Genomic DNA, 22952 nt, shown 5'->3' with positions numbered 1-22952 from the left:
TCTCTCTCTCTCTCTCTCTCTCTCTCTCTCTCTCTCTCTCTCTCGACTGGTCTGGGGCTACTGTCAGGAAGTCAGGAGCCGTGTGAATCCCACCCTCAACCCTGAGGTACAGTCTGTAATCACTTGACTGCTCTGAGCTCATCCCTGAAACACAGCAGCAGGAGGGGCCAGGGCCTGTGGGAGCCCAGGTAGGACACAGCTCCTGGGGGAGCAGCACGCGGGCACACAGCCTTTATTGGGGACACACAGCAGGCACAGCAACCACAGATGCACTGGGGACACCACAGGGCAAGTGGAACAAGCTGCAGAGGAAGCCACGCAGAGAGGCAGAAGCGCGGGGTCCCTACTCAGGGGTCTGGTCTTTCCCAGTGCTCAAGCAAGGCCATCTCTAAGCAAGTCCCCAACAGACCCAGTGCAGCGAATTTCAAAGGACCAGAACATACCCATTAGCCACCCCTGCCCCACATCCTACACCAATACCCTGGGCTTGGCCTCCAACAGCCCCACCGCCAGGGCCCCCCACCACCACCACCTCCCAGTTCTCAGCACATCCCTTCCCAGGGCCAAGCACGGCCACTGCTGTGACTGCGCACAGTCACTGGACACGTGACTGGCCAGGGCACAAGGAGCCGGTTGTGGCACCAGGCGCACTCGTTGAGAGGCTGTGAGCTGAAGCCAGGCAGCACAGCAGGCCTGCCCCAAAAGGGCTCTGCCCTGAGCGGTGTGAGGGAGAAGGAAGCTTGGGGCCAACTGTTGCCCTACTCAGAGGCCATCGTGTCACCGCAGCCATCTCCAGCCTAGTTCAGAACATCACGCAGAGAGGGACGTGCAGGGTAAGTCCTACAGCTTTCTCCACCTACCCAAGCTCCACCAGCGCAGCCTGGGAAATGCCAAGAGCAGAAGCAGGAGGATGAAAGGCCTGCAGGTGCCCCCGCCCCTGCGCCCTGGGCTGACAGAGCCTGGCTTCCCAGCAAGGGACATCCCATCACCAGCTCCAGGTCCGGAACCCTCTCTACAAAACTCTTTCCCCTTCTCTGGATGAGCCGAGTATCCCACCATGGGGAATTCCTGCACCACGGGGGATTCAGCCACTATCATGGAAGCCCAGCCCCTGCTGAGAGTCACACTGAAACAGCAACTATTGAACAGATACGCTAAAGGCTGCCTTGGGTGGAGGGCAGACACAGACCTCCAGCACGTGCCCCCGAGAATAACAGCGCACACGCTCTCTTTCAGCACACCTGTATGTGTCAGTGTTAGAGCGCTACATGACGGACACACTTCCCCTACTTCCCCGCGCTTGCAGTTACTCCCACAGGAATCTGAGCTAGCTCTGCAAAGCCAGCCAATCCCCACCACCCAAGCCAACCCACAGCAACCCTGCCCCACGTCCTGAGGGCTCTGCGGTGTGCAGGGATCACACCAGGCCCATTCTGGGAGTGGTCTTCAGGCTGGTTATTCAAATCTTGATGTGGGATTCAGCAAAGGCGCTAGGGCCAGCCGGCAGCAAACACCTGCTTGCTGAGTTCCTGAGTCTCCCTGTCTCTGGAGGAAGCCTGAAGGCAAGTGGTTTGGATCTATTTGCCTCTTTCAGTCTATTTCCACCAAAAGGAAGCAGGGACGGAGTCCTGTGGTCTTTCCATCTGCCCAGGTATCACCAGCCAGGCACCTACAGCAGCGGCACCAGAGAACGGTCCAGCTTCTAGACTACAGAGCTGTGGGATCTTCCTACGAGCACTGGCACCGCAGAGAGAGACACAGGGGCCTCTGGACAACCCCAGCACAGGCTGAGCAGCTAAAAGAATGTCCCCAGGAATACACATGGGGTCAAGCAGGGGAAGGCTAGGCCAGAGGAAGGGCAGCAGGGGGAGGCCACTGTCAGAGCTGGTTGAACACCACCGAGGCCTTGAGGTTGGCAGGCTCCACCCCCTCGCCAAAGGTAATGAGGAAGTACATGACCTTGCGGATCTTGGCCAAATCCGACAGGCGCTCCCCAAACTCCTGGGCATCGGCCTCATTCCAATCCATGGCCTCCGAGTCCTCCTTCCGCCAGAAGATGGCAGCGGGGTCCAGCAGCTGGCGTGTCATGAGGTTGGTGAGGTCGGGTGTCCAGTTCTGAGAGGTGCCCGTGATGGTGACCTTGCCTGGCTTGTCCAGCACGACATTCCAGCGCTCGAACTGCAGCTTCTGCTGCTGGGTAAAGTCGATTCGATACACGGACTCAGCCGGCCGGAGCAGCTTCTCGCCATCCTGACGCTTCTCCCCACGCTGCTTCAGGCTCTCCACGCGCAGTCGCATCTGCTTGGTCAGGTCCTGGTCCAGGACCAGAGGCATCTCCAGCTGCTTCAGCCCATCTTCAGCCATGGCCACGCACTGCTCCGCCGACACCAGGAAGCCAAGTGGGCTGGGGCCTCAGATGCCAAGCGAAGAGGCCGCCCCAGAAGCTCCGCCTCCAGTCCCCACCCTTCGTCCCCCTGTCACCACTCCCAGCCCCACTCAGTTCTTCAAATCCTGTGTGTGTGAGGGCGGAGGCTCCAAGCCTCCTCTCATTCCTCACAGAAGTAGCAATGCAGCACTTCAGGCAGGCAGGAAGGTGACAGGCTCCTCAGAGACCACAGTGCTGATGGCAACAGCTGTGGCAACCACCTTGACTACCACAGCTGGGCTGGGAGCTGCTTGTTTGTGAGGCAGGGACTCCATGGAGCAGCCAGAGAGGGAGGGGCAACTACAACCCCTGCCGTGGGCAGTAAGGACACATGGGAAGACCCCTGGGGGCTCTGTTGGGACCAGAGAGGGGGCAAAAACGCCTCCTGGGAACCTTCCCCTCTATTCCCATTGCCAGGACCTCAGCCTGGCCACCATCACTTCTGACCTGGACCTAAGGTTCTCAAATTTCACGGTGTACCAGAACCACTGCTGAGAAGCTCCATCTTTAACTATCTCTTTCCAGGTTACTGGTGCAGACACGATACCTTGAGACTCACTCACCCAGCTCCTGCTAATCTGATCCCAGACTCAGCCCTGCCCATGGCAGCCACATGAGCAGGTTTCGCTGCCTCCATCTGCAGGGATCCTCCTTCCAGGAGACTGGAGGCCTGGGAAGAACCTGGTGAACACTTACACCCTCAGTGCCTAAGAGGAGGTGGGAGCCCAGCCATTATGAGGGTAGAATGAAAGGCAAGAGGCCACTGCCTCGGTGTGCCACACCCACAGCACAGGACAGAGGCCCAGCCCATGTGTAACAACAGATCTGGGGGTCTGGTGGGCCATGAACAGAGTGGGCTGTGAGCTGGAGGCTAAGTCAGTAGTAGTTTGGGCTATGTGAACAGCAGGGGCACCGAGGACGGCAGAGCGCCAGGTCCCCAGGGGAGGGCACAGCAGCACTCACTTAGCAGTGTGAGGTCTGGGCTCCACCACCAGCACTGCAAAAAGTGACACAACTGAGCCCTGGGGTCAATTCCAGGGACCCTCAGCAGGAGCTACAAGGACCGCACTATGGAACAGGATAAGCTTATCTGTTCTCAGAACTTTTTTATTTTGTAGCTGGAAGGGCAGGAAAGAGAACAATTTGGTTGAGAAGCTGTTATTGGGGGCTTCTGTTTTCTCTGTGAGGAAGGAAAGATTCTATTCTGCCCAGCACTAAAGTTTGCATTTTATTTGTATGCTTGCTTAGCTTGGTTTGGTTTTTGGCTTGGTTCACAATGCTGGTGCTTAAACCCAGAGCCAGGCAAGCACTCTACCAGTGAGCTACACCCCAGCCCTGTTTGCTTACTTTTTGTCTGTGAGGTCCCCATGCTGACTGTAAGTACTGAAGAGGGCAGGGACTGCCTGTCTTGCTCATCACATTAAGCCAGCCCCTAGGGTAGGACCTGCCACACAGGAGGTTCACAGAGATGCTTGAATAGTGAGCGAGTGACTGAGTGACTGAGTGACTGAGTGACTGAATGACAATGATGAGGGAACTGAAATGATGAACCCCAGGGCCCCAGACCAAGGCCAGCCAGAGGAAGGAGGCAGTTTGGGAGAGAGCCTGGGGCACTGGGCAACGGCAAAATGAGCTCAGGACCAGGTGTGTGCTGGGCTGGGGATGGGTAAGAGGCCGGGAGAGGTAAGGCCTGGGCCTTGCCCCGATGCCCTCCATGGAGAGATGTCTTGGCCAGGCGGTGGCTATGAAAGCAAGTGACCATGGTGGCAGGCAGTAAGGCAGGCAGAGAGGAAATCAAGAGCTGAGTCCAGGAAATGGGGGGAGGCAGAGCATAGGCATTAGCCACATGGACAGTAATCTCCAGGGTGTGGCAGTTCTTGGGTAAAAGGTCCCGGGTAAAATTACAGGTGCCAGGCCTTTTGTCCCAGAACAACAGGCCAGGGTAGCTGGGTGGCAAAGGATAGCAAAACACTAGGAAGAGGTAGGGAGCCGAAAGCTTGAAGGCAGCCTGCGCTCACACGAGGAAGCAGTCCTAGAGGAAAGAGCTTCCCCAGTTTCTGGATCTTAGGCGACAGGGAGGTTCACCTTCTGCTGAAGAGGATCTAGGCACCTAAGGGCTCCTGGAGAGGCTGGTCTCACCCGGGACAGAGCGGTATGACCTGCAGGAGGCTGAGGGTGGCCAGCCCTCATAGCATAGGAGGGAGAACGTAGTAAGGGCTAGAGCAAGATGATAGGAAGAAGGTGTGTGGCCCAGGGGTAGGAAGGAGTTGGAAGATGCAGGTGGTATCCAGGACCACTGATGCCCACAGACCTCTGTTAAACTGCCAGATACTTGGGAAGATCAACAAAGACTGCACAGGAATACACTCAAGAAAGCAAGTTCCAAGCTTGTATACACAACTGCAAAAAAAAACTGTGCATAGGAACCAACCAAACATGCAAGCTCCTCCTTAATCCCAAATTGAAAAGACTAGAGGGAAATAGAGAAAACTTTCAATTATGACTATTTGGAGGCAATAATAGTCCTTCATGGTTTTATGCTTTTTTAAGTCTTCTGTCCTCAGTACCTAGCTGTGCACCATGGACACTGAAGAGCATGGCATGAGAGGCTCTGTAACTGCGAACACGGATTGTGGTCACAACAGGGCGAGGGCATGGTGGGAAACACGTATATAGAGCTAGCACAGCCTGACCAGGCCCTGCTGAAGCACTGCTCCCCCCACCTCTTACCCTACACATGTCTAGGCTCTCCCCATGGACCCGGGCCTGGGCTGACTGCAGGCAGGCAGGATGCCTGACTCCTGCATGGGCTATTCCAGTCACTGGGAAAACAAGATCATTGTAGACCTTGGGTCTGGCCTAAGCCAGGCCTAATGGCAAATGCCAATCCAAACTGTCACATCCTGACGTTAGGTTCCCAGTGCCTGATCACCTCAAGTCTGCTGCCCTGCCCTCATGAGACATGTAGACCAGATGGGGATGGGACATGTAGACCAGATGGGGATACTAATGGTCAGGGGTCTCTGGGTGAGGGAACCCACTACCAAGAAGCATCTGGCTGGGAGGGCATCCAAGTGTGCCAGCAACCACCGCTACAACCAACAGCTTGTCCTCTTCTCACCACCCAAGGGTGTTGGTCGCAGTGAGGCCAAAGGAGGATATGACTGGCCTGAGGTCAATAACTAGCAAGGGCCCCAGCCAGAATCACACTCAGGTCTGGATGCCCATGGGTCTGAGGCCCTCAGGGATGGAGTAAGGGATGACTTCCGGGAGGAGGGATGTGTATCCCAGGTGTGACACTTAGCCCAGAGGTGGAGGCAAAGGTGAAGCTCAGCTGACCAACTCCCACCCCCACTGGCCTTCAGGGAGAGTATAGGATGGGGCCTGGGAGGCCCTGCAGGGCAACAGGCCCAGACTGTGAGGGGTAACAACACACACAGAGTCCAGTCAGTGGGGACAGGTGAAGACGTAAGCACAGTAATGAGCTCCGCAGGGCCTGTTGCCATAGCAGCACACAGGGGAAGAGTGCAATTAGCTAAGAGCCCAGCCCACCCCAGCCTTCCCAGCATTACCCAAGCTACTGCAGGTCAGCCTCCTGGCCCTGGCAACCTGAGACTCCTGGACTGGGGTCCCATCCTCTGTAGAAGGAACCTTCAGCCCTGGAATAAAAATGAGCTGGAGATGGCACAGCACCAAGGACGGGCCTCCTGCCTGAGCTGTGGACCCTTCCTCCACCAGCGGGTGGGAGGCTGCCCTGTCACAGAGGACCATAAGCCAGGCTCAGCCGGAGTGCAGCACTGAGACCCCTGCTTGCACACATGCAGGCAGTTCCAGCCCACGGACGACTCAGGGGTCCGGAAGTGGGCCCAACAACCTGAGACAGACCCCTCCTTCCACACCTCTCCAGAGCCCTCTCTGTGCATGCCACCACTAGGCTCAGTGGGAAGGGACAAGCGTGCCCTGCTCTTCCCCATGGGAACTCACCTCGAGGGGAAATGGCAGATAAACAGGCAATTACCTGGCACACAGAGGTGGGAGTCAGCCCTCCAGGACTGCTATGTGCCACCTCTGTCCCTAGGCCAGGCCTCCAAGGTAGGGTGCAGAGGTAAGACCTAGTTCTTAGCTAGAGAAGGGGGGCTGCAGGCTGCAAGCTGCAAGGCACGCACCTGGTATTTACCCGAGAACTACTCCAGAAGCAGATCCACATGAGGCCCACAGTGACAGGATCCCACGTGTGGCTCTCTGAGCCCCTCCAGCACAGAGGCACCATGAACACCCATAGGATGCCACAGTGGCTCTGCCAGGGCCCAATGGGCCCAAGGCATGCAGCCACCTGACCCCTACGGACCATCAGGGCCCGGGCCCCAGGGATGTGCACGCTGCTCAGAAGATACCAGGACAGGGAACCTGCCACACAGTCCCAGCCTCGGCCCAGGACACAGCTCCCTCTGATGGCTAAGGATGTCACAGAGGAAGAAGACTACTGTGCTCCCTGAGAGCCCCATGTTTGAGCAGCGTTAACCGTCCTACAGTGAGTCATCACAGCCACCCTTCCCGGAGGACTGTGACCGTCACAGCTGCTGAGAGGCGGCTCTTACAGCTCTGTAGACAAGTAACCCGAGGCCAAGTTCAAAGCTCCCAATTCCTACGACTGGGCTTCAAACCCAAGACCAGGAGACCCAAGCACCCAGGCTGTTCTGTCCCTTCCCACCCCTTCTAGAGGGAGGGCAGAGGTGAGGATGGCTCAATGACTTGCGTTTTCCAAGCGAGCAGGGCACGCTTGTCCCTTTCCACTGACCTGGACGTCAGAATCCAGGTCTGACGTCCCTTCTAGCCTCCCCGCCACCCCAGGAAAGAAATTCCTAGCTCTGGTCTTAAGGCCCCAGTGCCGAGTGCTGCCACAGAAGACCAGGTGGCTGAAGTGGGACTCATCCTTTCCAACTGCAGGCCTTGGCTATAGCCCCGAACACTAGCAGTGGGACCAGGAATCATGGCCCTGAGGACTGGACCCACCCGTGAACTGGGAAAGGCAAGGACCAAGCATACAGCAGAAAACCAAGCAGGAGCCTTCCACACTCCATAGGCAGATGTGTGCTCCGGTGGCAGGAGGCCCCCGCAGAGGGGCGGGCACATATCAGAACAGATTCCAGCCCCTGCCCTGGGGACCCCTAGCTGAGAGGCTGGGAAGAAGACTCTGATGCTTAGCCATCCTGCCCTGGTGCTGGCTTTCAGGAAGTCCCATCTGCCACATGAAGGTGAGGAAACACCTGCGGAAACCCCAGTCTACCCAGCAGCCCAGGCCTTACCTTCTGCCACAGAGACTCCCGGGAGGCCAGTGACGAGCAGGCAGCCACAAACCAGCAGTTGCCCACCTGGCCCTGGTGCAGGTCGTGGGAGCTGATACCATCCACAAAGAGGCGGGGGTCCTCGCAGATGTCCTGCAAGGAGGCAGGGGAGTGTGAGCCAAGGTGCCTGAGGGTGCCCTGCAGCAGAAAAGGACTCAGGGTACGCAGGGAGGCTGACCAGTCTTCCGCAGCCCTGGCCTGTCTTCCGCAACCCCGGGCTCATGTGGCCTGTCTGTCTTCCCCCTGTCCTGTCTGGGGCACCCTAATCTTCCCTGGCCCACTCTTCTACAAAGGAGAGATGACGAACGACTGTAGGAGGTCAGGGAGCAGGACCCTGTCATCCTGGCTCTCCCCCGTGGCCCTCCCTATCCCAGCCCATGCTGAGGCCCATGGTCCCAAACAAGAGGGTAGTGGGGTGAGATCACTTAATGAGCACAGAGAGGGAAGGTGGGGGAGTGCAGGGGCCAGGTCTCTCGTGGTACACCCCTTGTGCACACATCTGGGCCTCCTCTGCCCGAGGAGTACAGGTTAGGCTGCTGCTTCATTTTATGGATGGATAATGGAGACTCAGAGAGGCAGAGCTTTGTCAGAAGCACACAGCACACAGAGACCTGCAGGCATGGCCGGAGGGGCTGCCCCAGATGCGCAGGGAGCCAGGCTGGGCAGCTACCTGGCAGGGAAATGGCCAGGCCCTCCTGCTGGCCCCGGGCCCAGCTCTTCCTACTGCTCAAAGCCACCTGCTTCTGCTGGACAGGCCCAGTGGGCAGCTCCAGAACCAGCTAGTCTCTGCATGAGTTCATGCCCTGGCCTGGGCTCCTCACATCTTCAGAGTCTTCCCGAAGGGTCCCCTGGGGAGTGTTGTACAGGAGGAAAAACGCTGTCTTTGGCCTTAGTGCCAAGAGATAATCTGGAAGCATTGGTGTCTGGCACCCTTGGGGCCATCTTGCCTCCCAGCCTGAGCTGGGCACTATGTCAGAGCAGGACAGCAGAAGGGCCACACAGCCCTGACTGACCCTGGCCCAGGGCAGAGGTGAACCAATGCACCACAGCTCTGGAGGGCTGTGTCCCGAGGGGAAATGACTGGCCAGCAGAGGTGGCTGGGCATGCGGGTTCCCTTTCCCTGAGATGGCGTCTGTGGCAGCCAGAACCGCCTGCGATCAGCAGCCCCCTCCCAGGACCCTCCGCTGCATTAGCAACTCAGCCCATGGAGCCCACGGGGCATGAAGATGGGCAGAAGGCACTGAGTCGTCTCCATGCCCCAGGTGTCCAGCTGGTACCACAGTCGACCCTGATCCTGACCCTGAGTGGTGGGCAGGATGCCCAGATGAGAGGTTGAACAGGGAGGGGAGGCCGCTGGGTGGACTTCATTTAGTATCTTGGCTCCTAGCAGGAGTGCAGCAATTGAGGCCTTCCTGCAGGCTGCCGGCAGAGGGCAGCAGAACCCCATTCCTGCTGGCCACTTCCTTGCAGTGCAGCTTGGGGCCTCCTCACTTCCACTTTATACAAAGCCGCCACAAGTCTCAGTGATGGAGCGCCCAACAGGGACAATGGGGCTTAGGGTCCCACAGAGTGTGGGACTTCTCAGCCCAGAAAAACAAGTGTTACAGGGCCAAGGAAAGGCCTGTCACTTGCCAGAGGGACCTGACCCCTCCTTGCAGGGGGTGCCACAGGATGGCTTGGGCAGCATGTTTAGAGTAGCCTTCTCAGAGCACAGGTCTGGCTCCTACCACTCCAGGTCATGGGGAACCCACAGGCACGGTGGCCCTCATCTTGTCCCCGAGGTCATGTTTCTGTCTCTGGGGAAGCAGAGGAAAAAGCCCAGGCCCCGCCTGCTGCCTCTTACTTTATCTCCCACGAAGCCCAGCTTTGAGCCTCTGAGCCATGACTTAGCATCTGCTGTGCTGGGGCTGGAGGTTGGGGAGCAAATCTGGAGGACCTAGCCGTGTGCGCCACAGGAAGACACCAGGGCCTGTGTTCTGAGGTGGTGCTCAGGGGCCCCTCCGCTGCAGATCCCCTGGCAAGTGCTCTGTGACACAGACAGCAGAGGAGACTGGGTGACTCCTGTGTCAAGAGGCCAGGGTGTGCACGGATAGACAGTGCTGGCTGCGGGGCTCCTGACTAGGGCTGTTCTCCCCGGGGTGGTGCTGCTGAGGCAGACCTGGCAGCAGGCACAGCCCAGATGGTGCTCTGACCCAGACATCTCTCCAGCCCTACAGAGCAGCACAAAGTGGCAAAACCAAGAGTGCCAGGGATTGAGCTTCAGGGGCACAGCAGGGACCTGGGGTGGGAGGCAGCCTGGACAGAGCAGAGAGGGGCCTGGGCCCCATGACCTCTGCCAGGAGAGGCCTGGGGTCAGATCCAGAGAACCAGGTGAGGCCAGTGGTGCCCAGACGCCATAGGCCACCTTGGCACCTGCAAAGCAGTCCCAGGAATGGCTCCTGAGGAGCAGGCACCTGCTGCAAGCAGGGCACTGTGCCTAACAAGCCTGTCAGACAGACAGGCCCAGGGCTACACAAGACACTCTGAACTGAGACTGCAGCTCAGGCAGCCTAGCGTGAGCGCTTCCCAGAAGCTTTTGTGAAGCCACTTTTCCTTCGCTGTCCCTATTCCTGTCCTAGTGAGGAGGTCTCACTACATAGGAGTGAGACAAAGTCTAGTCTTCTTCTCCGGGGCCACCCCCAGCTGGACATAAGCCACTGAGTAGTCAGGGCTGGCCTCGAAGAGGAGGAGCCAGGCCTGAGCCCGATGTGAGCAGAGCTGGGATGGCAGGCGCTCAGGGAGGCCAGAGACCACTGGGGGAGGGGTACCAGTGCCTTCATGGGGGGGCAGGTGGGGGAGGATCCCAAATCCTCTTCAGGGCCAGCCACTCCAGGAGGCACTGCTTCTGATGGGACCAGCCATCTGCACCCTTGCCCCCCTGCCCACGCCTGCTTTGTCAGTGGCTCTCCCCATCCAACCTGAGTGCTCGCCAGACTCCGCCCATCCCCAGGGGAAGCAGGGCCCTGCAGGTGCTATGGGAGCTGCAGAGTGTCCCTGAGAGGGAAGCAGGGCAAAGTAACACCCGGGCCTGGGCAGGACCTCTGTGAGGCCTGGGCAAGGCCATCTGAATGCTGGGGTGACCACAGCTCTGCCCAGCTTGCCTCTAGGCTTGACCTCTTGCACAGCAGGAGCCTCTTACCCAGCCTGCTAGGCCAGTTTGACAAGGTTCAGGGCACAGCCACGTCACTCCAGGTCCAGCAGGAAATTCAGGTTTCCAGGCTGGGTGCATAAACAACAGGAACAGGCCACCACACACACACACACACACACACACACAGCAGCAGCAGCAGCAGCAGCAGCAGCAGCAGCAGCAGCACAAGGGCCCTATCCCTACCTCCTCAGCCACCCACTTTCACCTGTCAACTCTTCTGCAATCTAAGGTCACAGGAGGAATCAATAGAGGACACTGGGCCTCTGTCTGGGACAGGAACAAATGGCAACATTTTCAGTAGTCACAGCCTAAGGCCCACCCTTTCTTCGCCCCTGCCCTATCTCTTCCCAGAAGTCTCCATCCTTCCAGGCCACCCTTCTCATCAACCTTGCCTGACATCCATCCTGAACTCTCAGGCAAGGGGCCGAGGGTGGTGGTTCCCAGGCAGGAGAGTTGCCCAACCCATACCCAGTGCAAACCTGCAGCTGTGCTCCCGGGGGCTCGGGGTGAGCAAGCTGAGGCTTCCCAGGCAAATGAGCAGGACCAGGGGTGGGCTGGGGTCATGGGCTTGCTGAGGACCTCACTGCAGGACTGCTGCATCCTCTCTGCCTTCCACCAACAGCCCCCAGGCCAATGCCCAGAGGCGGTGTTGCCTGAGGGGTACTCTGCAGGCCACTCAGCCCTGGCCCAGCAGAAAGGGGGCTCCTGCCCTCAGGGTTTGCTGACATCCCCCCCATTTGCCTCTTATTTCCTGGAGCAGACTCTGAGGGAGGCCGGAGGTGGGTAAAGTCCTAAGAGGAACAACAAAAGCCTGTAGGGGTGGGGCCTGCAGCAGGTGCCTGGGTGGAGACCACAGGGGACAAGGCTGGCCCGACGTGGGGGTCAGTAAGGGTCAGCATGAAAATGGAGGGCTCTGGGTCTTGTGTTGACGAAGAGAAGGGGGCAGGACAGGGAAGGGACGCTTTTCGCTTTCTCCCTTGGGCCTGACCCATTGAGTACCCCACTCACTCTGCCTCCAGAAACATAATCAGCAAGAGCCATGCCCCCCATAACAGAGGAGGAACCTGCAGCTCAGGGGCGGCCTCTTCAAGGTCACACCTGGCCTTCCAGCTGAGGTTGGAACCCAGTCTGTGGGGCTCCAGCCAGGCTCCCCATTGCATTCTGGGAGACAGCGGAGCTGTGAAGGACGGCGAATCCTCCGCAACACCCCACACGTGCAGAGAAGCTTCACTGGGATAGTGAAGAAGGACCTCCTTGGGCTCCAGCGAAAGCTGGCACAGGAATGCTGGCTTCTGTGCCTGTTCGTACCTGGGTACCTGGGTCGCAGGACCCAGGAAGTAGGACTCCCTGCAGACATAGCCGCCCCAGGCCAAAGTTTCACTGGCTAAAGGTCAAGCAGCTGGGAGTTAATAGTGCAGTTGGACCAGCCCCACCCTTGAGGAAGACAGACGACTTCCACTTCCTGCTCCACAGCCTCCTGCCCTGTAGGTATGGGTGGGGGGTATCGAAGTCCTTATTCTGGGCTGAGTCTCCAGCTCCAGGCTGGACCTGCAGTGTTTTGTTTGTTTTGTGCCTGGGAGGAGCTTCATATTGAACCAGGGCCTTCCCAGCTCTACATTCCCAGCTCTCTAAGGCCTTCTTAGCGCTCTAGGTGCTCGCTCTCCTCTCTCCTTTTCTCTCTTCCAGTTCTCTTTCTCTCTTTCTGCCCTTTCTTTTAGTTTTTTGAGACAAGGTCTCACTCTGTACTGGCAACTCTCTTGCCTCAGCCTCCAGAGTACTGGGATTATAGACATGGGACATTACACCCAGGTTCTTTTTGAAACAGTGTCTTACCAAGTAACTACACTGTCTAGGCTAGGCTTGAGCTTGTGGTCCTCCTGCCTCAGCCTTCCACAGTGCAGGGATTACAGGAGTGTACCGCCACACCTGGAACCACACGGTGTTTAAAGCCACAGTCATCACCATACTACCCCAGGGTCTCACATCCTGGCCTACCACAGTTCCGACATGGTTCAGACCTTGAACAGCCCCCAGCTAAGAACTGCTTCCCCTCAGGCCTCACTCAGATGTCTCCCATCTCACCATCTACCAGGTTATCACGCACCCCAGCAGGGCAGCACAGTTCTGCTCTTCCTCAACCCAGACCGGTAAGGTGGTGCCCTGCAGGGGTCAGGGAGGGAGAAGACACGACAGGCCCCCAGCCTGTGCAGCTAGGGGCTCAGAGAGGGCACTCAGAGTCATGAGCAGGACCAGCCTGCCCCAGCCAGACCTCATTGCCTGCTTCCAGAGCCATGGACTATAAATGTCTTTACTTTTAGGTCTCGACACAGCCGAGGGCAACAAGAGGTAGCACATGAACTGGGAAAGGCGCTCAAGTGTCCAGGCTACTCGGCGCACTGAGGACTCACAAAGGCTCTTTGAGGCTGGCTTCCTTCCTCGCCCACTGGACCAAGGAGAGGGAGGAAGGCATGGGGAGCTGGGGCCCAAGAAGTGGAAATCTTGGAGCAAGGCGGGAAGATTCCATCAAGCTCACTGGCCCAAGGCCAAAGGCCGGCCCCTCTGGAGTAAGGTCTTTCAGGGGCTCCCCAGGCAATCTCAGTGCTTTCCTTCCCTTCTCAGCCTCAGTTTCCCTCCCTCCAGAGAGTCCCAGTCCAAGAAAAGCACAGAATTTGTGGGTTAGCAGGGTCTGCAGTCCCTGGGAGACGAAAATGAAATCTGAATTTCACTTTTCCGAAAGGTCAAGGGGGCTACAGGGTTTCTGTGAAATTCCTGTCTGGCCCTGTGATCACTGCTGAGGCACACCTTGAAGGCTTCCACGCCCTTAGGGCCTGCATCCCCCCTCATACACACACACCCGGTCTGCTCCCCCCACACACACACACACATAGTCTGCCTCCTCTCTTCTGCTGTGGCCAAGTGGGTCAGGCCCATTGGCCCCGCTTGCTAAGGAGCTAGCTGCAGCCCTTCCCATATAGGCCTTGGCTCCAAGAGACTTCTACCTGAGAACCACACAGCAAGTCTCAGCTCCCTCTTAGCCTGGGGGACCTGGCAGAGGTCTCCCTCACTAAAGTCCCTTCAGGGCAACCATCTCTCACAGGGTCACCAGCAAGGCCAGGTCCACTGTGTCTTGCTGCCTCCCCTTCACCCAGACCCACAGGTTACCCACTCAGCAGGACCCTTCCCCAACCTTCCTTTCCATCCAGGAAGTGGAATTGAACAGGAGAAAGTCACCCAGTGACCTGACCAACCTCACCTGGGGGCCTGAGGCCACGGGTCAGGATCCCGGGTATGAGCAGGAAAGAGAGGACCGCAGGCCACAGTGATCCGCAGGCCTGGCTGTAGCTGCCAGTGCTGGGCCCCAGGCTGGGTTTCAAGCCTGAGGCACACACTGCTACTTTGGATCACTGATAAATCATCTTAATGCATGTCTCACTTATGCAGGAAGTGACTTCAAAATCTTTATAGTAATCATGAAAGTAGATTCCATATACTTGAATACCACTCTGCATTTTGCTCAACAGAGGTCACATCCAAAGTGACTCCGGGAGGGAGGGTGGCAAGGATAGTGAGTGAAGGTACTTGGGCCCATTCTTATGGCTCCCTCTCCAAGTCAACTCCCACAGCAAGGGGCCCAGCAGGGCCTCCCTGGCCGACACCACACACTGACCTTGGGTCGCTTCCACCTAACGGCAGGTCCTGGGGTGCCCTTGTAGTAGAGTGAGTCATCTGTGGCAGGGAAGTGGGGGTCCTCGAAGAGCACCTTCCTGCGCAGACAGCCGCGCTTCAGGGCCGCGTAGTTCTGGTTCTCATAGGCCTTCACGCAGGAGAACATGGTGGCAGCTGCCCCAGAAGGGGAGGCAGGAGTACCTGGAGGGCAGGAAGGCAAGACCTCTGTCTTCACCAGGGATGCTGGACTCCTGCTGTGCACCTCTCCCTGGGTGACCCACAGTCCTGATAAGACAGAGGGGAAGCCCAGAGAGGGGCAGAGGTTCACGCAAGGTCCCACAGCCAAAACAGGAGAGCAGAGTCTGGCCACCAGGATTCTCTCCTTTCTGATGCCGGGAGGTGATTCAGGCCAGGGCCACACCCATCTCCCCGCCCTCCCCTGGCCTCCAGGCAGCAGAGGGCCAGTGTCACACCCCGGGGAAAGCAGGTGCCTGGGTCCTCTGATCTTCATTCTGTGGGCCCCATTTCTGCCCCAAGACAAGCCTGCTTTCAGGCACCGGGCTGTCACTCATACCCTCCCCATCTGTTTCTTCATCCACCTTGGAATTAAGGTTTCTGATCCTCTAGAAAACAGGCTTGAGCTCCCAGGTGTCCCTTCGCTCTCCAGGGTCTACAGGGGTCTAGCCAGCACCCTGCTGACCAAACTCAAGGGACACAGCAGGAATGCACATCACAAGCGCTGATGGTGCTAGACCGGTCACACACGTGAAGGATCATCCAGCCAGGCTGCAAGAGCTCAACTCCTCCTGGGCCTGCTCATCATGGGGCCTGTCCAGGGCAAGACCAGCCCTGAGGGAAACCGAGGCTCAGCAAGTTGGCTGCCAATCCCAGCTGTACCAATCCACTCCACTTCTCGAGCCCCCTACTTATCACTACAGTGGGAGATGGTTAAGAAGGCCGGAGGGAAGGGGAACGGGAAGGAACTGGCCATGCCCCCTCACTCTGCTGGCACTGCGTGTAAGTCACTTGGCTACAAGTCTGCGTCCATCACTGGCAAGCCCTGCTGGGTGGGCACTTTGTCCAGAAAGAAAGCGGAAGTGGCCTGCCAGAATTCACAGGGCAATGGAGGGGCTGAAACCCAGGTCTTCAAACCCTGATACCTCTACCCAGGCTTCTTGAACCTGCCATTCCAGACAAAGTACTGAGCAGTAGGCTAAATGTGCTTCCCCTAGGGCTGGGGAGATAGCTCAGTAGAATAAGCGCTTGCCAGGCAAGCACAAGGTCTTGAGTTCAATCCCCAATACCACAAAAAAAATAAATAAAAACGAATAGGCTCCCCCCAACACCCTACTGCACTGAGGCCTTGCAGGGAAAAAGAGAACATTCTCCAGAAAAGAGAAGAAACATATAGAGTGAGAGGGCAAGAGTGTGGACACAGACGGACAGCAGGCACCACCACTGTCCTGTCTGCTGACGGGGGACAGTTGGCCCTGTGCCACAGCTGCGTCCTCTCTGGCCCTGTCATTCATAGGGCTTGCTATCTGGCCTGGATCAATAATGCAACCTCTCTGGTCTGTCTCCCCTCAGCCTCCAGCTCCACCCATGCCTTGGAGAGGTGGGCCTGGGCAGCCTTCTGGCCACAGCCCAGCCCCCTCCACCCCCAGTCATCACAATGTGGGCCCTGGTGGCCGAGCTCCAGGAGCAATCTGAGTGTGAGCGTCAGATCAGGGAAGCGGAGAGCAGGAACCCAGAGCCAGCACTCACTGCTGCTCCTGCGTTTCAGGGCTCAGAGACGGAGCAGGCTGCCTGAAGTCACACAGCAGGCTGCTGGGGGAGTACTAGTCCCGGCTGTACTCCCGCAATGCACCACTGGGAGGCCCAAACAGGGGCAGCAGGCGGAGGGTGCTCCCAGCCCAGGTGATGCTGGACTCCTTGCTCTCGGCTCCTCTGGGTCCTAGCTTTTGTGCAGCCCCCTGCACCCTCAAGGTCACTGCCCACAGCACCCACTGGCCACTGCCCCCTAGGGTCACAGGGAGTGTGGTCTGTCCTGGGAGCTTCAGGTACAGAGGCAGGAAGCTCCCACAACAGCCTTTCCAGATCTCAGGACTGGAGATCTGAGTGTGACCCTGTGAACACCCCAGAAGCGTCCAGTCTGAGCCTCCCAGCTGCCCCCTCCTGTCCTGTGCCATCTCATCCCTGCCTCACACCTCCTGAGTACAGATGCTATGAGCTCTACGCAGTTTCCCTAAAGCTGTAGACACAGGGCCTTTGCATGTGCCACCCCAACCTCGCCTCCGCCATCTGGGCGCCTCAGAGGACAGTGATCAATACACTGCGCTCACCTGTGCTCCCTGACCACTTCTCTGTCCTTAGCTTCAGGATGGGGCCCAAGAAAGGTACGTGGGGGCACAGCGTCTCCGGACTCAAAAGGGCAGGCCCATCACAGCTCAGGCCCTCAGGCCTGCGGAGTTGCTGCCGCCCACGACTCTGTTCCCGTCCTCCTCTTCCTGATGGCTGAGGGCTCCTCCCACCCTCCACCCTGTCCAGGCTGAGCTGGCCACTGCCCTGGTGCTTTCTGCTGTAGCCCAGCCCTCTTCCTGCTCCTGACCGAGCTTCACTTTAGTTTCCCAGGGCCCACTAAGCTGTGGGCTCCAGACAGGCTGCCCGGCCTCCTGTCTGCATGGTCCTCGTTTGGAAGGAAGAGGTAAGGTGTCAGGGCCCCACAGAGCAGTGCCAGACACTGCCCCACTGCATCTGGGGACTGTCAGTACCAGCATTCAGCCCCAGGTGAGGATCCAGACCCCGACAGGTACAGGCGGTTCCAACACAGAGGGCTCTGTCTCCAAATAACTTCAAGGCCTGGAGGCCCAGCAGGCACAGGCAGGGTGGAACAGGTGTCATACAGAGGCACAATAGGGAGGTCAGTCTCAGAGCTGGGCTGCTCTGTAGGAGAAAGGTCTGCTCAAGCAAAGGAGGCCCAGGGGTGCAATGTGGTTAGGACCTGGCCTACACAGAGGGAAGCGGGGGTACTGAGTTAGGCCAGAACAAGGGCACTGGACCGGCCTCCAGGCAGCCTGCAGACAAGGAACTGAGGCCACAGTGCGAGCTACGTGGCCTGGGATGTCACCAGCCTTCTGAGCTGCTGTCAATCAGCAAGCTGCCCCAGCCATTCTTGGTTCCAGCTTCTACTATCCAGAGGACAGGAAGAACCCAGGCCTGCTCGAGGGGAGATCAGTCTGCCCCTGGCTGAGGCGCAGCATGTGCATGTTCAGCAGTGCACAGCCTGGCCTGCTGTGGCCTGGACCTGCCAAAAGTGCTAGGCACAGCCCGCTGCGCCTGGGCTTCAGTAGGAAGCGTCTTCCAGCACCCACGGTGCCTGGGTGCGGAACGAGGCGGACATCCTGGGGAGCCTTCCTTGGGCACAACAACCACCAAAGCCATCTTGTACGCAGAAGTAGGGAGGAACTTCAAAGTCCTCCTTGGCCTGTTAGCAGGTCTGGCTAGGGCTTCCCAGGCAGGGCCAAGGCTAACACTAACATTTTGGGGGAACCCGACATGGCAGTAGGGACATCTTCTGGAGCATCATTCCCCCTCCACTCCTCCCTCAGGGGTCACTCAGAGTGGTCTAGATGGCCCTACCCTTCACAGCCTCTGCCTATCCTTACCTATGACAACAAAGGAACAGGTGGCCAGGAGCAAGCACCTTCCACAAGCAGGGGCACTCAGCTGCAAATGAATGAATTTTCTTTCATTTTTACTTTATTTTTATTTTTTGTGGTATTATGGATTGAACCCAGGGTCCCTGGCATACTAAGCAAATGTTCAATTACCAAGTCCCATTTGTATTGTATTTAAAAAATTGTTCCCAGTTGCCTTTTGTTCTAGAGAGTAACATTAACTTCTTATTTATACTAGATATATGACTTCCTCAGCCTCAAAAGGGAAGGAAGAAAAAGACAAAGGAAGAGAGAAGGAAAGAAAGGAAGACAGAGATAGATAGATAGATAGATAGATAGATAGATAGATAGATAGATAGATAGATAGATTAGAGGGTACAGTGCTTAGTGGTAGAGCTCTTGCCTGGCATATATAAGGTCTTGGGTCAGTCCCTAGCAGGTATGTACACATACAGGAAGAAAGGAAAGGAAAGGAAAGGAAAGGAAAGGAAAGGAAAGGAAAGGAAAGGAAAGGAAAGGAAAGGAAAGGAAAGGAAAGGCAAGCAAAAGAGGGTGGGTGGGCAGAGAGAGAGGGGAGCAAGGGAGGTGGGGGCTGATGAAGGCACAAGGAAGCTAAGTTAAAGAAAACTAAATTACCAAGCTGCCAGTGGTGCAGGCAGGACCCTCAACCCTACACCAGCACATGGTGGGGGGTGCGCTGCCAAGAGCCGTGCCCTCGGGCCTCCTTTTCCCTTCCTCCTCCTCTTGATGGCTAGGTGCCAGGTGGCACCCACACCCACTGCCTACACAGAGGTGGCTGCAACCCTGGTCCTCCCCACCATAACCCACCCTTCTCCTGCTGACTGGGGCCTGCCCAAGCTGTGAGACTGCCCATGGCCTCTGGTCTGCCAGGCTTGTCTGGAAGGAGGCGCTTCTAAAGGAGCAAACAATGAGCCTTCTTGAGCCTCTGGAAGGGGATAGTGGAGCCAGCACCAGCGGCATCAAAGAACCAAAGAACACTGCCGCGCTCAAGTCCAGCAGCAAAAGGGCCTCGAATCAGCGAACGAAGGGCCAGAAACCAGCAAGGCCACCTGCAGACAACAGCCAAAAGAAATACCTGTCAGTCAGCCAGCACTATCATAAAGCACTAGTCACTGAGACAACACAGGCCCAGACGAACAGAACAGCAGAACAAGCTAGAACATCCAGGGAGCCCCCAGGGATAGGAATTGGCTCAGTAGAACAAGCGCTTGCCTGGCAAGCACAAGGTCCTGAGTTCAATCCCTGGTACCACCAAAAAAAAAAAAGAACTTGGCCCGGGGATAGGGATGTCTGATCGAAAACCACAGTACACCAGAGACAGGATCATCCTAATACACGGTGCTAAGTCGACTGGCTATGCCAGTGGGAAGACTCATTTAACCCCCACTTCACACCATACACAAAACAAATTCCAGGGGGATTGCACATCTAACTGAAAGTAAAACAATAATGCTTTCACAAGAAGACATAACAAGAAAAGCACATCTAAATAGTCATTAACAGGGCTGGGGAGATGGCTTAGTAGAGTAAGTGCTTGCCTGGCAAGCACAAGTGCCTGAGTTCAATCCCCAGTTCTGCCAAAAAACCCAACAAAATAAATAGCCATTAACTAGAAGGAAAAGTGTTCAGTTCCATTAGTCATTAAGGAAGTGCAAACTAAAACCACAATGAGGAATCAGTTTAGCCCACCAGAAAGGCTAAAGTGAAAAATGCCCTGGACACACACACCAATCCCGGCCTAGCTTAGGATGGTGCGCTTACCTCACATGGACAAGGCTCTGGTTTCCACCCCAGCACCACACAAATACGCAAAGAAACCAACCAAAATTACCCAAGTGGGATGCTTATATATGGTGGTGGGAATATAAATTGGCACACTAACTTTGCAAAGCTGTTTGACTAGATTTACTGAAGTCGAACATATGCACACTAGATTACACAGTAATTCCACTCCTAAGAGTATGTCAAACATAAATGCATGAACACATTTACCAAAAAACATTCAAGAATGTGGTATTTGTCTGAAACCCAAATGTCCAGCAACAAATAGGCAACCAATAGATATGTATGTTAAGGGTAGGTGATACAGCTCAGCAGACTAAGTGCTTGCTTAGGTAAGCGCAGGGTCCAGGGTTTGATCCTTGGCATCGCATGCTGTGCCAGCCCTGCCCTTGGGCATGCTGAGCCAGTGATGGAGGCCTGGCATGGTGGCACACGCCTGTAATCCCAGCACTAGGGAGGCAGAAATCAGGAAGATCACACAAGTCTGAGCTATGTAGTGAGACTGTGCACACACACAAAAAAAACAAAACAAAACAAAACAAAAAAACAAAAACCCTAAAGATAAATGTTATACATTCACATACTGTAATATTAATAATGAGAATGATACCAGGCATAGTGGCACAAGTCTGTAATCTCAGTTATTTGAGAAGCTCAGGTAGGAGGATGGCTAGTTCAAGCCCATCCTGGACAACTTAGTGAGACCCTGTCTGTCTCAAAAACCAAATAAATAAGTAGTATTTGCTGGAAGGGCCAGGGAGATAGCTCAGCAGCATAAACACCTGCCTGGCAAGCACCAGGTCCCAAGTGTGATCCCCGGTACACACACAAAAAAGTGCAGAAGATATAACTCAGTGATAAGGCACTTGTTTAGCATATGTGGGACCCTGTGTCAGTCCCTAGGACCCCAAAAGAAAATGAAATCAGCAGTGTTTCTATATTAACAACAAATCATCTGAAAAAAAAAAATCAAGAAAACAATCCCACTTATAATAGCTCCAAAAATACAATGAAACATTTAGGAATAACTTTAACCAAGGACATGAAAGATCTGTACATTTGAAAGCTACAAAACACTGAAGAAATTGAGGCCATAAACAAATGGAAAGGCATATTGTTTATGGAGGGGAAGAGTTAATACTGTTATAATGATCCTGCCGCTCAAATTGATCAGGTTTGGTGCAATCCTTATCAAAATTCCAGATCCTTTTCAAAGATAGAAAAAAGAATTCTAGGGCCATGGAGATAGCTCAGTGGTCTAAGTGCCTGCCTAGGCAAGCACAAGGACCTGGGTTCAATCCCTGGTATTGCGTGCCATGCTGGTCCCGCCCCAGGTGCACCCAGCTGGCCACTGAAACCAAGCAGGGTGATGCACGCCTATAATCCCAGCACTGGCGAGGTTGAAACAGGAGGATCGTATGAGTCTGAGCTGTGTAATGAGGCCCTGTACCACATACATAAAATAAAAGGAAAAAAAGAAACTCTACAATGTATGCGAAACCACAAAAAACAAAAATAAAAAAGCTGCATACATCACAATAGCTGGCCTAAAAATATACTAGAAAGCTGCAACAATCAAAACAGCATGATAGGGTTGGGGAGACAGCTCAGTGGCATAAGCTCCTGCCTGGCAAGTACAAGGTCCTGAGTTCAAGTCCCATTATCATAAAAAAAAAAAAAAACCCAGCATGATAAGACACAAAAAGGCACAAAAACTGCAAATAGCACTGCAGTGCCTGTAAGCTTAGCTACTTGGGAGGCTGAGACAGGAGGATCCTAAGTTTGAAGCCAGCCTGAGCAATTTAAAAAATGGCTGACAATGCAGCTCAATGGTAGGAGACCCCTTGGCTCCATCCCTAGTACTAAAAGATAAAAGAAAAACAGACCTATGGAACAGAACAGAGAATCCACACATTTATGGTCAAGTGATTTTTTTTTGGGGGGGGGGCTCTCACTACACAGTTCAGACCTTCAGGTTGGCCTTCAATTCACTTTGTAGCTCAGGTTGGTCTCAAAATCACAACAATCCTCCTCCCTCAGCCCCCAGAACACTAGGGTTACGGGGTGCACCACCATATGCAGTCCTCGGCCAATTGATTTTTAATAAAGGTATCAATAGCACACACACACAGGAAAGGACAGGGTATTCAATAAAGGGCGTAAGAGGGTCTGATAGTCACAGTAAGAAGAATGAAGTTAGAGCCTTGTTTAACAACATGCACAAAACCCGCCTATAGCTGGGGTGCAGTGCGGGGTGTGGTGTTAGCCTAGCACTACCAAGGGCCTAGATTTCAGTACTAGCACCACCACTAAGACAAAAACAAGGGCAGGGAAGATAGCTCAGTGGAATAAGTGCTTGCCTGGCAACCGCAGGGTGCCAAGTTCAATCCCTGGTACCGCATAAAGATAAAAGACAAAAACAAAAACAACCACAACAAAACAGATTCAAGACTTAAACTTAAGGTCTGAAATTGTAAAACTATTGGCAGAAACTTCAGGGGGAGAAGCTCCTGATTGGTCTGGCTGATTTTTTTTTTTTTTTTTTAGATAAGATTCCAAAAGCATAGCCAAGAAAAGTAAAAGTAAAACACAAAATCTTATCACACTAAAACATTTCTACACAGTAAAGGAAATCCAAGAGTGAAAGATAGCTCATGAATGTCAGAAAACATGTGCAAGCCAGTCATCTGATAGGGAATTAATATCCAAATGTATAAGGAAATTGTAGAATTTAACAATGACAAAAACAAATCAACCAATTAAAATATGGGCAAAGGGGGCTGGGGAGATGGCTCAATAGAATAAGCACTTGCCTGGCAAGCACAAGTGCCGGAGTTCAATCCCTG

At 55.3% G+C, this 22952-nt stretch overlaps 2 protein-coding genes across 6 annotated transcripts in view; both read right to left on the bottom strand.

Moving 5' to 3' along the window:
* Capn5 (calpain 5) overlaps positions 1-22952 on the bottom strand; it is a 54855-nt gene that overhangs the window by 20054 nt on the left and 11849 nt on the right. For 4 of the 5 annotated variants that reach the window (XM_023716654.1, XM_004632526.3, XM_023716650.1 and 1 more), the window contains 2 exons: positions 14628-14827; positions 7732-7863 (listed from right to left, as the gene is read on the bottom strand). In XM_023716654.1, coding sequence (XP_023572422.1) covers positions 7732-7863; positions 14628-14792 — 297 coding nt within the window. In that variant the 5' untranslated portion in view covers positions 14793-14827. Of the gene's footprint in view, positions 1-7731; positions 7864-14627; positions 14828-16968; positions 17113-22952 lie in introns of those variants that run through there. The other variant, XM_023716652.1, reaches the window with a different exon arrangement.
* On the bottom strand, positions 1879-2364 carry Omp (olfactory marker protein). The gene has a single exon (XM_004632525.1). It carries the CDS (start codon positions 2362-2364, stop codon positions 1879-1881), a length of 486 nt encoding a protein of 161 aa, XP_004632582.1.

Source organism: Octodon degus, unplaced genomic scaffold, assembly GCF_000260255.1.
Source record: "Octodon degus isolate 3935 unplaced genomic scaffold, OctDeg1.0 scaffold00049, whole genome shotgun sequence".
NCBI classification, from domain to species: domain Eukaryota; kingdom Metazoa; phylum Chordata; class Mammalia; order Rodentia; family Octodontidae; genus Octodon; species Octodon degus.
Note: the sequence above shows the minus strand (reverse complement) of the source record. Positions and strands in the feature narration are given on the sequence as shown.